Below are 17,166 nucleotides of genomic sequence, written 5' to 3'. Positions count from 1 at the left end.
TATTCAGGTTGGAAAAGACCCTTGGAATCACCAAGTCCAACCATCATCCCTACTCTACAACGTTCCCCCTTAAATCATGTCCACCAACACCACATACAAACAATCCTTAAACACATCCAGGGATGGTGACTCAACCACCTCCCTGGGCAGCCTATTCCAGTGTCTAACCACTCTTCCTGTGAAAAAATCCTTCCTAATGTCCAGTCTAAACCTCCCCTGTTGCAGCTTGAAGCCATTCCCTCTTGTTCTGTCGCTAATTACCTGTGAGAAGAGACCAGCACCAACCTCTCTCTACAGTGACCTTTCAGGTAGTTGTAGAGACTGATGAGGTCTCCCCTCAGCCTCCTCTTTCTCGAACTAAACATTCCCAGCTCCTTCAAGCGTTCTTCATAAGATTTACTCTCTAGGCCCTTCACCAGCTTTGTTGCCCTCCTCTGTACTCGCTCCAGCACCTCGATGTCTCTCTTGAATTGAGGTGCCCAGAACTGGACACAATACTCCAGGTGTGGCCTCACCAGTGCTGAGTACAGGGAGACAATCACCCCTCTGCTTCTGCTGGTCACACTGTTTCTAACACAAGCCAGGATGCCATTGGCTTTCTTGGCCACCTGGGCACACTGCTGGCTCATGCTCAGCCGCTTGTCAGTGAGAACCCCCAGGTCCTTTTCTGCCAGACACTTTCCAGCCACACTTCCCCAAGCCTGGAGCGTTGCCTGGGGTTGTTGTGGCCCAAGTGCAGGACCTGGCACTTGGCTTTCTTGAAGCCCAGACCATTGACATTAGCCCAATGATCCAATCTATCCAAGTCTCTGTAGAGCCTCCCCATCCTCATGCAGATCAACACGCCCACCTAACTTGGTGTCATCTGCAAACTTACTGATATCACACTCTATGTCCTTATCGAGATCATCAATAAAGATGTTAAACAGAAACGGTCCCAACACTGAGCCCTGAGGAACACCACTTGTGACTGGCCCCAGCTGGACTTGACTCCATTGACCACCACTCTCTGGGCTTGACCGTCCAGCCAGTGCTTGATCCAACAGATCGTGTGCTCATCCAGGCCATGAGCAGCCAGGTTTTTAATGAGAGTTCTATGGGGAACCGTGTCAAATGCTTTTTGGAGGTCCAGATGGACAATATCCACAGCCTTTCCCTTGTCTAATAGTTGGGTCATCAGCTTATAAAAAGAGATTGAGTTCATCAGGCAGGACCTGCCTTTCATAAACCCATGCCGACTGGGCCTGATCCCTAAATGGGTGTCTGACACACTCTGTGAGGCTGAATAACGTATTGTCCTGCAGTTGCCTTCACCATCAGCTCTGTTTCTATCCCTCAGTAATCATTAACAAATGCTTTGAGGTCTGGGATTAAAGTGACAGGGTACATTCCTGCTCCCCATTCAGTCTTACATTAGCTTAGCAATGGGAGTTTGATGGTGTGCTTCAGCTTCACAGTAATAGTTTGATGTCCTGCAAAACCCAGGGATGTGAGAGAGATCATAGAATCCCAGACTAGTTTGGGTGGGAAGGGGCCTTAAAGATCATCTAGTTCCAACCCCCTGCCATGGGCAGGGACACCTCCCACCAGACCAGGTTGCTCCAAGCCCCATCCAACCTGGCCTTCAACACTGCCAGGGATGGGGCAGCCACAGCTGCTCTGGGCAGCCTGGGCCAGTGTCTCACCACCCTCACAGCAAAGAATTTCTTCCTCAGATCTCATCTCAATCTCCCCTCTTTGCAGCTTGAAACTGTTCCCCCGCTCAATCTATCACTCCATGCCCTTGTAAAATGTCCAAGGCCACCACTAAACCATGTCCCTCAGCACCACAGCTACATGGCTTTGAAATCCCTCCAGGGATGGGGACTCCACCACTGCCCTGGGCGGTCTGGGCCAGTGCCAGACAGTCCTTTCCATGAAGAAATTGTTCCCAGTGTCCAATCTAAACCTCCCTTGGCACAACTTGAGGCTGTTTCCTCTTGTCCTGCTGTCACGGAGTTACACTAAAATGACTCCACACAGACAGAAACTCAAGCAAACTTTAATTTGTAACTGAGATCTATCAGCCAAAACCAAGACAAAAGGGGTAACTCAAACAGCACTCCAATAATGTTTAATGAATTACAGGTTTGATGAACTTGTCAGGGCTGTTATTACCACAAGATAACACACAAGAACAGTGACTCCCAGGCGTGAACACACCCACTCGCCAGAGGTAAACACCTCATGGAGAGTCCTCAGCAAAAGGAATCACTCATCCCCAAAGGGCCGGGGCTCGCTCCAGGATTTCTCCAGAAGAAATAGTCCCCCGTGGAAAGGAGGGCAAGGATACTCCGTCCCAGGAAGGTTCCCTGTGTCCCAAGTCAGGAGGAAGGTTCCCAACAGCAGCCCTGCTGCTCTGAGATCACTCATGCCCTTCCTCCCCCCCTCCTCCTGTTTGTAGCCAGGCCGGTTCTGACGCACAGTCCCCAGTGGGCTGGGGTGCAGCCTCTTGGCTGTGGACCCCGTTTGTTGGCCAGGGGGTCCCGCCCTCCCCGCTGTCCCCACGGGGGCTTGTGTGCAGGTGTGGGCGGCTCGACCTGGCCTGTGTCGGGGGCTGTTTCTGCCGTCAGACCGATGGCTTGTGTCTTGGGAGAAGGGGCGCGCACTCTTTTCAGGGGGTTGTAAAGAGCAGGAAGGTCTCCCCTCAGCCCCTTTTCTGTGTGTTACCAATGGACACGCTGACACAACACCGTCAGGGCCTTCCCAAAGGACTGTTGAACAGGTTTTTCCCATCAGCTTTTGCACTTCTGTCTAGGGGTTGTTCAGTCTGGAGAAGGCTCCAGGGAGACCTTAGAGCACCTTCCAGGACCTGAAGGGGCTACAGGAAAGCTGGGGAGGGACTTTTGACAAGGGCAGGGAGTTTCAAGATGAAGGAATGATTCAATGATTCTACGATTTCTCCCTACTCAGTGCTCCCCTCAGGTATTTATCCCCTTCTTGTGAGCTTTTCTGTCACCATAAAAGTGTTGTCCTTGGTGTTAAATCTGCGCTGTGAGGCTGGTTGTCTGCTGCCACCATTTCTCATTTGGAGAACCAGAGGTTCTGCCTTGTTTTCCTCTGGAAATAATACACCCATTCAGTTGGGTCATTTTGCAGCACTTCCTCAGCAGCTCTTTGGGGTCGTTTTTAACCAGGTGTGATTTTCACAGGAGCACATAAAGTACAAGCCAATATTTTTCTGCATTTTTTTATTTTACTAGCAACATCCAGAGTATCAAAAGAGATATAAGGGTGCAGGGAACATCAGGATACATTTAGTATTTAAACATGGTGGGTTATGGAGGGAAAGACTTATCTCTACAAGCATTAACTAGCACCGAGGTGTGATGGCTGAGGGGACCACAATAACCTGCTCACAGACATGGACACTGATTCCACTCCTCCTGGGGAAGTGTCAACCCCATGGTCCAGGGTGATGCCCATCACAAGCAGACACATTCAGAGCACCATGGGGTCAGTGCTGAAGTGTGTGGGACTCATCATGGCATGCAGAGGAAAGGTGCTCGGGGAAAGGTGCAAGTACTTACTTGCACAGTAGTGTACAGTGCATATGAGGTACCTCAGAAATGCTTTTATAGGGGGAAGAATTCCGTCAGGTGATTGCTTATCAACCCACAGAGTAATAAAGCCAAAATCAGCTGAGATGATCCCTGCAGCACTCTAAGCATCTCCAGTTGGACGCAGGTTCTCTCGAATGCCGCGGATAGTGGACAACTCATCCGTGAAATCTGAAAAAAAAAAAAAAAGAGGAGCTTGTTAAAGACAGCTAGATATCTGCTGCTGGTTCACAGAAAATCTCTCCCCTTTCCTTGCTCCTGAAATGATCTCCCGCCCTCACCGAGTTCCTTTCTCCCATGGGATTTGGTTATTTGCTGTTTAAGGTTTGGAAATTGGAGCACAGGAGAGAGAAGGTGACTTGCATGAGAACAAGCAGCTTTTGGGCAGTGCCACAGCTGGGAAGTCCTGTTGCCCTGCCCTGATGTACCTCCAAAACTGGAGTGTGGGACCTGGGGCCACAGGCAGTGCCCAAGACATCCCCCCCCCTCCCCAAGCTGGTGCACTGGGACTGTACCTGGCAGCTTGCCACTGAGGTGGTTCCATGGGCAGAAGGCGAGGCTGAGCACATCGGAAAAGTCGTTCCTCATCTTCTCAATGATCTCCCCCTGCAGCCATCACACAGCCGAGCGCATGAGCAGGGGACAGAGCTTGGTGCCCCTCACCTAGCTGACCCCCTAGAATCCCCTGTTCCTGCCTGCTGGGCTGAGGAGTTCTCAAATGCAGAGGCAGCAGCTTTGAGCTACTCCAAAGCCCAAATCAATATGAATTTGAGGACAGGAGTGATGCAGTTGCCAATTATGGAGGACAACTTCTAGTCAAGATAGATAATTGTGAGCAGACACTGAGTGCAGGGCTCAGACCCAAATCAGTGTGTTAAGTTGGGTCAACCATAGTGAGCAGCCCTGATGGATTAATGACATCAGTGACACTTTTGGGCACCACTGGAGATGGCTCCTGCCAGCGGTGGCCTCCCAGGGTACGTGAGAGCCTCCTGATGCCAATGCCTTGTGAGGCATTGCCACACACGTGTTCACCAGATCCTTTTTTGAGACATTGTCCTCTACCCCCAGACACTGCTCATGGCTGTAGAGAGGTCCCTGAGGAACAAGAAGGTGCACAACTTACCTTCAGGCTCTCAAAGTGGCTTCTCATGCTTGCCTGCGCTTTTTCAAACATTCCCTTTTCCACCTTTGTCTTTATACCCTCACTAAGGATGGTTTGCATCCTCGCGTAGGCTTGTGCTCCTCGTTGGCTGGCAGCAGCTGTTGGTAAAGAGGGGACTGTCACACTGAGATCCAGGCCCCAGATGCCCGTGGGGAGGAGGACTAATGGTGGGTTTGGGAAAGGTAAATGCAGTGCTTGGCACTGCTGTGCTGGAGGTGACCCATCTCCACGACACTTCCCTGCTCAGGCTTGGCTAACTGGCTCAGCAACCCATTTTCAGAATTAGCTAATCAAGTACTTGAGGTGTTTTCCTAAAGGAGACACGAGTGACTTGGATTCTGGGCTTTTAACTTTTTTCATTTTCTGAGTATGCCACCTACTGATGGGAAAGGAAGGCAGTAACGAATTCTTGAGCTTATCTTTTAGGATGCTAAAGGAGACAGGAAGGATGTTCTTCAAAGACAGACAAAAAGCAACAAATTCATTAGCGAAAAAAAACTCCGTAGTTTACAAGAATTAGCAATTTAGAGTAAGACAGGCAGCCCATTTACTCTATTTGAGCATGACTTATTTTTGGACCTCAGGAAATCTTTCTGACTTGAGGACCAAGTGATCCTTTTGCCCTGTGGACTTCTTCACAGCCTTTCAACAGGCAGATTTTAAGACTGGACTCTTTTTCTGAGCCCATATTGGGGTTATTCTGTGAAATTCAAAGAACCTTCAGTATCAAGGGAAGAAAAGATGAGGTGACTGGTCATACCTTCGTAGTATGGCAGCAGGTCCTCTTGAATGGATAGGGCAAGGGACTGGTAGATTTTGCCTTTCCTCTGGAGGATGACTTTTTCGGTCTCCCTGATGATGAAGTCTGTCTGCAAGAAGAATTCAGATGCTTGCCACCATGGTTTGGTCGTAAAAAATTATCTGTGCTAACAACCTGATAGCAACAATCTCATGAAGACAACTTAAAGTGTGGCATTCAACAGATAACTGATGTCAGTGGGCCTCACCTCTTTGTCGTGCTCTGACTTAATTTGGAAGATGTGCCTTCCAGCTGAACATATTCTGTCCTATGCTATCCTAATGTCCAGCTGGGAGGTTTTATGCCTGGATACAAGAACTAGTGCATGGGCTCAACACCCTCCTCAATACTACACTTGCTAAAGACAAGGTGGAATGTCTCCTCTCTGCCTTTCTCACCTCTACAAGATCTTGAAAAAGAGCTAATCATGTCAACAGGTCCTACAAAGAAGGTGCTTTCCCCCTGTCACCTCTCCTGGAGCTCATTCTTGCTTGCACAGCCCCTCGTGGTCCTCCCTCTCCCCTCACAAGATGACCTCACCTCCTGCTGAAGGAAACTGAACTTGTATTGTATGTCATTCACTGGGAACGGCTTCATGGCTTCCCGCAGGTCGTTCTTCATGGCACCTTTGAACATGTCAAGGCAGGATTTCAGGGTGGCACGGGTGCTCATCTGGATCCTGTTGGTGTAGTAAGTTCATCAAGGACAGAGAACAAGGTGTGTCATCCACCACCTCCCTACTGATAGGGAGCATGAAGCCAAGGGGAAGCCACAGTAATAAAGGCTGGGACAAAGGAAGCAGAATAGCCCAAGGTGCTGGTGTGTGTCCAGAGAAGGGCAACACAGCTGGGGAAGGGTCTGGAGCACAAGTTTGACAAGGAGCAGCTGAGAGAACTGGGGGTGTTCAGCCCCAGCTCTCCTGGTCCTGCAGGAATTGCTTGAGCAGGTCTCCTCCAGGACACAGTGGTTGGGATGACGTTCACATCCCACTTCACCTTATGTGAACTCACTTGCACCATGCAGTGCACCTAGGTTTTGGGTTTTCCTGCCTGCTCTGCAAATACCAAGCTGTCTGAAGCATGAACTGTCTCTGGTTTCATGTCATTGTTGACTGCATGCTTGGTGCTAAGGGTGTGACTGTATGTTGGTAGACAGCTATGGTCTGATGTTCTGCTGCCTGAACAGACCATGAGAAGCTGCTGAGCATGGCAGGAGAAACTGCTGAACTTAACACCTAAGGGGGTGAGGAGCTGACTAAAGTTACACAGCACCCAAGAATTTCATGGATGCTTGAAGGGGATGATCAGACTTCACTGGGAACCCCAAAGGAGGGTGGGGGACCACTGGTGAAGAAGAGTCTTGCAAGGCAGCAGTGACCAGGTACCCACACCAGCCACACTGTACAAAGCACAGATACTGTAGGTGAAGGTACCATAAATACGAGGTTTGGGAACAGGTGTCTTAAAACTGGGATCATTAAGGAAAATGTAATTTGGAGGAGTAATTTTTTTTAGTAGGGATTGAGGTGGATGGAGAAGAACAAGCAAGAGAAAATGGGGAGAAAGAGGGAGAAATGGGGCTGATCAAGTGCAAGATGCTTCTCAATACACTTGTTTGGCCTGTGCCTGAGCACCACAGCATGTCCCACCTTCTCATTAAATCCTCCCTGCTAACAGCTCTCCATGGCACCTCCCACCATTCTCTCTGTGTGTACTCATGTAAAGACAGGTAATTCATGAGCAAACACAGAGCTGGACTGGCTGGGTTGGGCTACTCATGCCAACCAGGTTGGCTTTGGCTACCAGCAAATGCAGTTTTCTAAAAGGTAGCAGGAAAGCAAGCAACGCTGGGCACTCTCTGGCCGTGGCACCTTGGGGTCCCTTTCTGCACCCTTTGACTTCACACAAGGAAGGGACTCTCTCACCTGAATATGTTTCCGAAAGTCATGTCAATTTTTTCATAGATGGGCTGAGCCAGGTCCTCGTTGATGTCGATCCGGCCAAAGCTGCGGGACGCATACACCCCGTTCTTCATGCACACGGCTTTCAGGGTCCTGTGGAAGCCCTTGCCCCCGTGGTCCCGCTGCCAGGTGGGAAACACCAAGGAGTGAGGAATGGGCAGGACTGATGACTGACCATGATCTGTGCTACACAGCAAGCCAAAGTAACCTGGAGTAAGGACACCTTCTACTAGACCAGTCCTGTCCAGCTAGGCCTTGAACACTTCCAGGGATGGGGCAGCCAACAAGGTCCTTGGGTAACCTGGGCCAGTGTCTCACCAGGCCTCACAGCAAATAATGTCTTCCTAAGATCCCATCTCAGTTTCCCCTCTTGCAGCTTGAAAACATTCTCCCTTGTCCTGTCTCTCCCTGCCCCTGTCAGAAGTGTCCCCCCGCCCAGCTTTCCTGTAGTCCCTCCAGGTCCTGGAAGGTGCTCTAAGGTCTCTTCAGAGCCTTCTCTTCAGGCTCAACAACCCAAACTCCAGAGCAGAGCTGCTCCAGCCCTTGGATCACCTCCATGGCATCCTCTGGACTTGTTCCAACAGCTCCATGTCCTTCTTGTGTTGGGAACCCCAGAACTGGACCCACTGAACTACAGCACCTTGAGCCTTGGACAGCAGCTGAATGGGGCTGTGGAGTATCTGCTGCTGGGGTGAGAGCATTGCAGGCCCCTCAGTGCCCCTGCGTGGGTCTGGGACAGATCTGAGACACCTGTCTCAGGTCACTCCGGGACTTGTGCACTGAAATGCCACATCTCCTGTGTCAGCCCTCTCTCCTCCCAGCTGGAATGGGAGACATCCCGCTAAGCTGGATGCTTTCAAGGCACTGATGTCACAGAGCCCAGCAGAGACTCCAGCTTGGAGGTTTTCTAAATTGCCTGGACAAGGTTCAGGGCAGCCTGACTTTGTGTCAGTGTTAGCCAGTACTGCAGACCTCCAAGAGTCTTTTAAGAAGAAATTATCCCAGGCTTCCAAATAAACTGCTTTATACTCACATTGAACATCCTGTGGACAGTTTTCCTGTAAGACCTCTTTGCTTGATCTATACCATCCTGGAGTGGCTGCTCAATAGGTATAAAGCATTTCTCGATATCTTTGTCCAAATCAGTGATCTTCTTAATAATTAATTCTTTCAAATGACTTTCCTTCACTTGCTGCATCTGAAAGGAATGGACAACCAGGGAGGGAGGGGGGAAATCAGTGAACAGCTCATGTGGGATGCAACATAAACATAACCCTGCAAGTATCTCTGCAACCAGCACAATCAGTGCTGCCTCTGTTCCCCCAACACTACCCCCAGTCCAGGGACATTGCTCAGAAACACATGCATGAAAACTGTCACCCTGTGCCACTGGGAGCTGGAGAACAGCCCGGAAGACTTCTTGTTGGTGAAGCAGTAGGAGATGCAGTCAACCTGAGCTGAGGGCAGCTATTTCAGGCAATAGAGCCTTGTTGCATTTGTCAGCCCACTGCAAGATACTTTGCCAGCAGTTTTCATATGTGTCATGCTAGAAACACATGACAAGTTGCCTGCTTAAAGGAGAACATCCTGTCTGGAGCCATTGCCAGCTGCCCAGCAAGGCAAAAACAGTGGTAATGTCTGAAACTGTTCTGAACAAACCTCTGGATCTTGGTTGGATGGGAGACTCTCAATGAGTGAGAAAGCAACCAAAGCCTCTGTCACATAATCCATCAGTTCATTCCTCTTCTGTTTATCGTAGAACATCCGGATGTACTCCCTCAGCTTTGGGATCTCTGAAACAGTGCAAGCAAGGTTGAGTGAGCAGTGGGAGAGGGCAGCATGCCTCTCAGAGAGCCCAGGGAAACTCATTCCTTCTACAGAACATCTGGGACATGCGCATTTCAGAAGTGGTGGCTCGAGATAGATCATGGGAGATCCTGAGTGTCTACAAAGGCTTTAAGGATTCATCTTCTGCCACAGCAGGTGCCTGGTTCTGTTCGGCACATAGACACAAATGAGCAAGCACCAGTCCATAATAGCATGAGGTGGACATATGGGGGCTGCCAGAACCTGGGTTGGTCCCACAGAACTGTACAAGCACCTTGGGGATGGGATGTTGCATGAGGAAAATAGCACTGAAAAAGATTTTGTAGATAAGGACCAAATAAATTCATTGCCAGTGCAGCCTTGTGCTGAAGGTCTCATCTTGGTTATGACAACAGGTTCAAGCTCTGAAGGACCAGGGAAAACTAATTGGATCAAAAGATGATGGAATAATTATATGGCTTTCCAAAGAGGAGAGAACAGGGCAAAAATCATGCTGGTACAACACAGGACACACTGGACCGTGCAGAAACCAGGGAAACAGAAAGATCTTGATATGCTGCCTTTCATGAAGGACCATTGCGGGGGTGCAGGGCCAAGCGGTGCTCGAGGGATCATCTCTTGCCTTTGCTGTATTTTAATCACTAATTTGAAGGGAGAGGAGAAGGAGGAGGAAGAGGAGAGAAAACCCCAATGTCACCTGTTTCATCCCTGTTCAGTGTGTCCCCATTCCAGTACTCGCGGGCACTGACCGTGTACACGAAATCATCCTTAATCAGAACGTCAGAGTTGCTTGGAAGCTTTTTCTGAAAAGCACAGATATCAACCAAGCTCCCTTAGGCCTTGTCCACAAATCCACACTAAGGACAACATAATCAACCTCTTTGCTTCACCTGCCTCCTCCAGCAGATCTCTCTTTCCCTGTTAAAGCTTGGTTCTGCCAGAGTCCGCTGCTTCACTGTGCACAAAACCCTCTTCTTTTTAAACCTGAACCTACAACAGTGTGATTGGATTTGGGTTGTTCTTTGTTGCTGAGCAAATTCTGAATCAGGAGTCATCCCCTCCACCAAACAGTTACATATACAATGGGGAACTGAACTGCAGGTGACAAGACCAGCTGGACACAAATTCAGAACAAAGTAAGAGTTCAGGGCAGTCAGAAGCTCCCAGATAATGACCAGACAATATTCTAGGAATATTGTGATACAGACAGGCCATCAAACACAGGTTCATGGAACAGGCAAACTCTGTCCAGGTTCTCCAAGCTACTTTACCCCTAGGTTCCTCTTCATAGTCGTTGTCTTCTCCCGCTTCACAGTTTCATTCCTTTCCAGGATGGCATCATGTTTATTGATCTACATTGTAGAAAACAACAGGAATTAGTACTGACATTCCCTGTCCATGTGAAGTAGAGCCCTAGATTTTTAAGGCCAAAAGAAATGTCCTGTACAGTTTCTCCCTACTGCAAGGCCAAGAACCTTCTGGTTTCTGCATCAGGTCCAGCAGTTCTGCTCAAGTCACATTATATTATATGGAAAATTCTTCAGTTTTCTGAAATGACCCAAAAGAGATGAGGATACTGAAGTCTGAAAAATACTCACATGGTTGTTGCCACTTTCCCTGGAAAGATAAAAACAAAAGAGAAATTACCCATCAGAAGGCTGTTAGCAGGCAACAGACCTCTGCTCCTGTAAGGAGAAGGGAACGAGGACTGCACCAACAAGGTCCACGTGGGGACAGGGCCAGCACCACCCCCCAGTGCCCCACTTTTCTGCAGCCCTGCAGCCCCTCAGCTTGTTTCTTTACCGCTGGTATTCGCTTAGATCCATCTGATCAGACTTTGTGACCACCAAGGAGATGTCCTTGCACACTCCACACTGGAAAGCCTTCATGCCTTCTTTCAGCATATTCTCATGGTGTCTGTCTCCCTGAATACGTTCGATGGAGTTGACCACCCAAATGACAGAGCATTTGTTGATGTTCTGCGATGGGAGGAGAACAAGCAGCACCAGGAAGAGAAGATACAAACCATCAGCAAATAAAGAATACCAGAGATGCTGAGCACATTTAATTCCCAGCAAGTCTGGCTGAAGAAAGAGGATGTGTAAACTTTGCAGTGTGTATTTCTAACCAGAGACCTCAGCCTCCCACCAGGAATTCCTACAACCCAGCCACAGCTGAGGGTGTGGACTGGACACCAGGTCTTGCCCTAGCAGGGTATTCAGTGGTAGCCTGGTAGCAGGAAGGAAGGAAGATAAATAAAAGCTCAGGTGGACAACACTGAAATGTTCACCTGGACCTTCTGCTAAAAGGTTCCCGTGTGCCTCACAGCCCTGCTGAGGCTCCCAGATGTCTCACTCACTCAGCACTGCAGAGCTCCCTGCCAGAGAGCCAGCATGTATCCCCATCCTCCCCTAGGAGAACTGTTCAGTCACCTCTTTCCACATCGCGTCCCTTTTGCTATTGAAGTCGCCTGTCCCTGGAATGTCCACAAAGATGACACCTTCTGGAAACAATTGCGACCTTGGGATAGTCACTTCCACATTTTTTATGAGAGGCCAGAGACGTGTTTTTTTGTTTTCTTCACTTGTTCCTGCTTCTTCTCCATTACGGATGCTCTGAATCCAGATATACGGGCCCATTTTTTTAGAAAGGTCTTCTTCCTGGGACACAGGGGATGAATGAAGCATCCTTCCTTAGCAAAGAACCTCAGAGATACCAGAAAACAATTATGATCTGCCACAGCTGGTTGTGACCACGCCAAGCCCCATGCCCCAGGTGTGCACATCATGGCATGCAGAGGGGAAACAACTTCCCATTGTCAGCACTGGTGGGACATCCCAAGAAGCCCACTCCCTTCCCAACACAATGAAGCCAACAAACAAAGATCAGGTAAAGATGGCACCTCCCACACCCAGTGGGCAACATGAGACCTCCAGGAGCCCACGGTGCCGGGGTTCACCCTCTGTCTTTGTTATCTGCTGGACACTGCCTCTCTCCCACCCAGGGGCAGCAGAGAAGTTCAGTTTAATAAGATATGGAGAGTAACCTGCCCCACCAGCTGCCATAGCTTTCCCAGAGAGGCAGGCCAACTCCAAAGACTGTCCTCACTTACTGGGGCTGAGACAAAAGCAAATGGATTAAGATCCTTGGCTGTATATTGCAAGGACACAAGGTGTGGGACCATAATGGCCAAGAATTACACAGGCTACTCACGTTTGCTTCCCTGAGGGTGATACATCTTGCACTGGGAATAGTGACGACAGGTCTCATCCTACACAGCTCTTCGTAAGACTTAGTTTCGCTGCCTTCCCCGTAGATAGCAGAGATCTTTGAAACAGCCTCACTTCTTTCATTGCAGTCCTCCTCTTCATCCTCTTCTGCAAGTGACACAAGGCCCTTCAGCTCTTCCTTCCACTCCTGTGGAGAAAGAGCAGATGCACAGAAGAGATGATGGCTTAGGTGCCAGGAAGAGGGAAAGACAGAGCCTGAGCCAGACTGCCCTGTGGCAGCCAGCAGGCAGCTGCAGCTGAGGGGTCTCAAGCCTCCAGGACAGGAGACCAAGGAAGAAGTTGTGTTGCTTCTTCACTCCTTGCACACCAAAACCAGAGGGAGCCAGTGTCAGCATCCAGCACTTCTCTGGGGACACTTGGGCCATTGGGGTTGCATCCTTCCCCACCCCACCTCCCTTCCAGAAGCATTCACTTCCCTCTGGAGAAGCCTGCTAAGACTTTCTCTCTTTTCCTCTCAAGGGCAAAAACTGCAGTATTATCCATGCCTCATCTGTGAGAAGGTGAATTTTTGCCTCGTGTTGTCTGCTGTGGCCCATGTTGACCTGCACCACGCAGGATGTGCAGGATTTGCACCCAGACACTGGCAAGAAGAACTTTTTGTCTATGACAGCGTTCAGCAACGTGCTTTTCCCTGCCCCAGTGCTGCCAAAGAGACCAACATAGATGGGATTCACCAAAACGTCTGACTTCAAGCCTGTGAGGCGGTTCCTGAGGAAGGAGATAGAGAAGAAAAAGGAAAATTTCAATGACTCAGGAAATCAGAAGGACATTTAAATGACAATTACAAAAGGGAGGAATGAAATTCTGCATCATACAAAAGAGACTTTGAACAGGAACTTGTGAGATCCTGAATATCCCCTGTGTCCAGTCCAAGGATAGGTTCCCACTGGCACACTGCACACCACATCAGCTTCAGCCCCATCACGACATTGTATGAGATGTCACCTTCTAAAAGGGCATTTCATCCCACTGGAAAATAGTGTTCACTGCCCTTGGAGAAGATTTCCAAGGAGCTCTGCAAAGCCAGGACAACCTGCACCCATGGCCAGGATGTATACAAGCAGACTGTCCTTGGGTCCAGGGAGGAGAGTGCCATTGAATTGGGATGTCTGGGGATGCTCCAATGGCTGTAGTTGCCTCCTGGGGAACCAAGGAGTGCTGCACTGGTTGCATCCACTGATTGAAGGACTAAACCTTCAAAGCCTTCCTGTGTGGCAAATACTTTGAATCACCCCTTGCCACAGGAGAACTGGAAAATGGCCTTTGGGGAAAAAAACATGTGACAACTCACTTGAAGTATTCAATCCCCTTCCTTGTCTCAAGCACGTTGTGATTGGAGAGGAATAGGGACAGCTTCTCCACCGCCTGATCCAGAATAGTGTTTAGGTAATTTTCCTGTTTTTTATCTGGAGGGAGGACACAGTCAGAGGGTCAGAGCTGCCCTCTTGTAGGGAGGCATCCCCCAAGCCCATCATCTCCCCAGGACTAGCAGACACCATGGCCTTTCCATACTCACAGTCCTGCAAAGCCTCTCCCTCTCCATTTTCAGGATTTTGTTCTCTGTTGCATATTCTTTTGTGGCAAGTTGCTCTGGGTGTATCAGTGTTGGGACCTTTTCAGATGAAAGGGAATTTTCTCATTAGTGTGCCTGTAGTTCTCCCTACAGGCTTTGCCAACCAAACATCATTTGGGGTCTGGGGCAAAGACTGGAGCAAGGGAGGGTCTTTATCCTCCAGCCACCGTGGCAGGAACAGTATGTATCCCAAAAAACAGCTCCTGGAGGGCCCCAGTGTGAATGAGGTGAGTGAGGGGCTCCATGCTGGTGGCTGGAGTGAGACAGTGAATGCCTGGAGCCAAGTGCTGGGAGCCACCTGTCTGTATGCCCTCAGTCCTGGAGTCTGCAGCCCCCCAGTCCTGATATCTCTGTTCTCCCAATACTTGTGTCTGTATACCCTGTCCTGGTTTGAGCCAGGATAAAGCCAGTTTTTCTTTTGCTGATTCCTTTTTTTCTTTTCAGTGAGCTTTCTTCAACTAGCAACTGTGTGTTCTGCTAGGTTGATAAGACACTGGAATGTTTTTATAATTGCTGGGCCCTCAAGGTCGTGCCTTCGCTCTGCCGGCTCAGACACTGCGGGGGGATTTGTGGCCCCCCCGTGGGAGGCTGGGTTAGACAGACAGCAAAACTGGCCAGAGATATTCCATCCCATATATCTACGTAGGCTTGGGGGAAGGTCGGAGATGACAGAAGAAAACTTCCTTCCTTCCTGCTTCGCTCTCGCTGCTTCGCTTCGCCTCTCTGTCTCCCTTCCTTCTTCTTCTCTCTCTCTCTCTCTCTCTCTCTCTCTTCTGTTCATGGCTGGTGTCCGGGGAGGACACCATCTGTCCATCATTGTCGACCCGTCGACCTCAAGCCCTCCTGACCCTCGTAACTCTCTGCCTTTCTCCAGGAGCAGCTGGGGGTGGGAGGAGGCGAGAGGCTTCTACCCACACCTTTGTATAATCATATATATATATATATCCTCTCATATCACACATTAGTATTCTAATTAAAGCTGCACGGTTCAGTTTTCAATCTAGCCAAGTCTCTCTCTCTTTTTTTTCTCTCTCTCCTTCCCTACCTGGGTGGGAGGGGGAGGGGATTGAGAGCACTGTTGTCAAACTGAGTCAAACGGTGACAACCCTCAATCCTGATGTCTGTATCCCTCCAATCCTTGTGTCTGTATCTCCCAATCCTGGCACCTGCATCCCCTCAGTCCTGGTGCCTGTATCCCCCCAGTCCCGGTGTCCATATCCCCAGTCCTGCTGTACGTGGGGTGCACGTGTTAAGTCATCAGCACCTTCAAGCCAGCCCAGGGGTAAGCAGGGCAGCCTTGGGTGTGGGCAGGGCAATCAGGTTGGAGGGGGTTCCTGCAGGTACCCAGGTGGACCCACAAGTGTGGGGTGCCCATGGGACATGTAGGGGTACAGAAGCATCATCCCTCAGCCAGGGCAGAACCTCCATGTCCCTGGGCACTGGGCTGGGCTCCTGCAGCCAGGCAGGAGGCTCCTGAGGTGGGGCTGCTGGAGGAGGCAGCTGCTCTCCCAGCGACCTTGTCTCCCTGGACAAGGAAGAGATGCTAAGAGGGACTATCTGGGTCTCTTCCCCATCAGGTGGACCTCAAAGGGTTACAAAGTACAGGACTCCCTCCCAGCAAGGGGCGTGGTGACAAAGGACAAGGTGTGGGAATCCCTTGAACTCACCTCGTTTTCCTGGTGTTGGTCCTTCCATCCTAATGGACTAACGCCAAAGTGGGAGTGACCTTCCGTGAGTGATGGTGTATTGTTCTTTACCAGAAACTGAGCTGCACACAGAGTGGAAGGGTGGTGGCTCCAGGAAACGAAAGTATTAGAAGATTGTCCTTAAAAAGAAAGACGAGCACAGTCAGATTCTTCTCTGACTTGATTTTAAAAGGGTATCACCGGTAGCTCCTCGGGAGTCACTGCAGGATTTTTATCAAGTTTTATGTTTCTGGCATCTTTGAAGAACAATTTCTCCCCTGAAAGGGTTGTCAGGCCCTGGAACAGGCTGACCAGGGCAATGGTGGAGTCACCGCCCCGCAAGACGCACAGACGTGGCACTGGGACATGGCTTAGCAGTGAAGGTGGTTTAGCAGCGTGAGGTTAAAGGTTGGTCTGAACGCAGAGAAAATCATGGAAGAATTTACAGAGACAACACAAAACAGCATCACCTGCCTTTCTACACCACCAAGCTAAACATGAGTTTTGAGACGATGATTTTAGTTTCGTTTTCCAAGAGTTCAAGGTGTTTCTTAGATTTAATCAAACTAAGGTCTCCATAAGAAAACCGAGTCCCACAGTTTGCAACAGCGGTGCTGAGGGACTGAAACCTTTCCCTTGGAAAGAAATCTTCCCAAAAGTTTCTGTCAATAAACACATTGTTAGTTAATTAATTAATTAATTAATCAATCAGGCTAAAAACAGACAGCTTGTTATTTAGACAAACTACAGACATTCAAATATCAACTATGTAGGAAGAAGCAGCATTACCACAAAATAAATCCAATACAAAGGAAATTGAAACGTATGTAAGTTTTCCAACCTTCAGATTTGTAGTTGTTGAAAACCCCTCTTGCAAAGCAGGAAGTGAAAGTGCCACAAAATTGTATGTTATGTAAAGCTCTCCTCCTTGGGGAGGTGGCCAGCTCTCTCATTTGCATCTTCACACACTTCCTCTTCAACTTCAGGCCATTCAGGTACTGGGAGGTGCTCTAAGATCTCTCTGGACCCTTCTCTTCTCCAGGCTGAACAACCCCAACTCTCTCAGCCAGAGCAGAGCTGCTCCAGCCCTCACAACATCTCTGTGGCCTCCTCTGGACTCGCTCCAACAGCTCCATGTCCTTCTTGTGCTGGGGACCCCAGAGCTGGACCCAGCACTGCACGGGGGTCTCACCAGAGCAGAGGAGGACAGTTCCCTGCCATTCAAATATCAACTATGTAGGAAGAAGCAGCATTACCACAAAAGAAGT

The 17,166-nt window shown here is 49.5% G+C and overlaps 1 protein-coding gene across 2 annotated transcripts; it reads right to left on the bottom strand.

Annotated features, from left to right (window-relative positions):
- Window positions 1–3,213: 3,213 nt before the first annotated feature.
- On the bottom strand, window positions 3,214–16,804 carry NUGGC (nuclear GTPase, germinal center associated). Of its 2 annotated transcripts, XM_051615644.1 has the most exons (19): window positions 16,740–16,804; window positions 15,881–16,038; window positions 14,157–14,252; window positions 13,932–14,046; window positions 13,126–13,348; window positions 12,564–12,767; window positions 11,783–12,010; window positions 11,154–11,329; window positions 10,949–10,967; window positions 10,622–10,702; window positions 10,048–10,153; window positions 9,183–9,316; window positions 8,557–8,721; window positions 7,488–7,645; window positions 6,104–6,242; window positions 5,525–5,633; window positions 4,726–4,862; window positions 4,115–4,205; window positions 3,214–3,770 (listed from the first exon to the last, which is right to left on the bottom strand). In XM_051615644.1, the coding sequence occupies exons 2-19, from the start codon at window positions 15,906–15,908 to the stop codon at window positions 3,703–3,705; spliced, it is 2,277 nt and encodes a 758-aa protein (XP_051471604.1). In that variant the 5' UTR covers window positions 15,909–16,038; window positions 16,740–16,804; the 3' UTR covers window positions 3,214–3,702. The 2 variants fall into 2 exon arrangements, 1 of the variants encoding a protein (XP_051471604.1); XR_007889123.1 differs by lacking the exon at window positions 3,214–3,770 and having other exon boundaries at window positions 4,119–4,205; window positions 5,525–5,629.
- Window positions 16,805–17,166: the final 362 nt, after the last annotated feature.

Source organism: Apus apus, chromosome 3, assembly GCF_020740795.1.
Source record: "Apus apus isolate bApuApu2 chromosome 3, bApuApu2.pri.cur, whole genome shotgun sequence".
NCBI lineage: Eukaryota > Metazoa > Chordata > Aves > Apodiformes > Apodidae > Apus > Apus apus.
The sequence above is the reverse complement of the archived record's forward strand: the minus strand, read 5'-3'. Positions and strand labels throughout refer to the sequence as shown.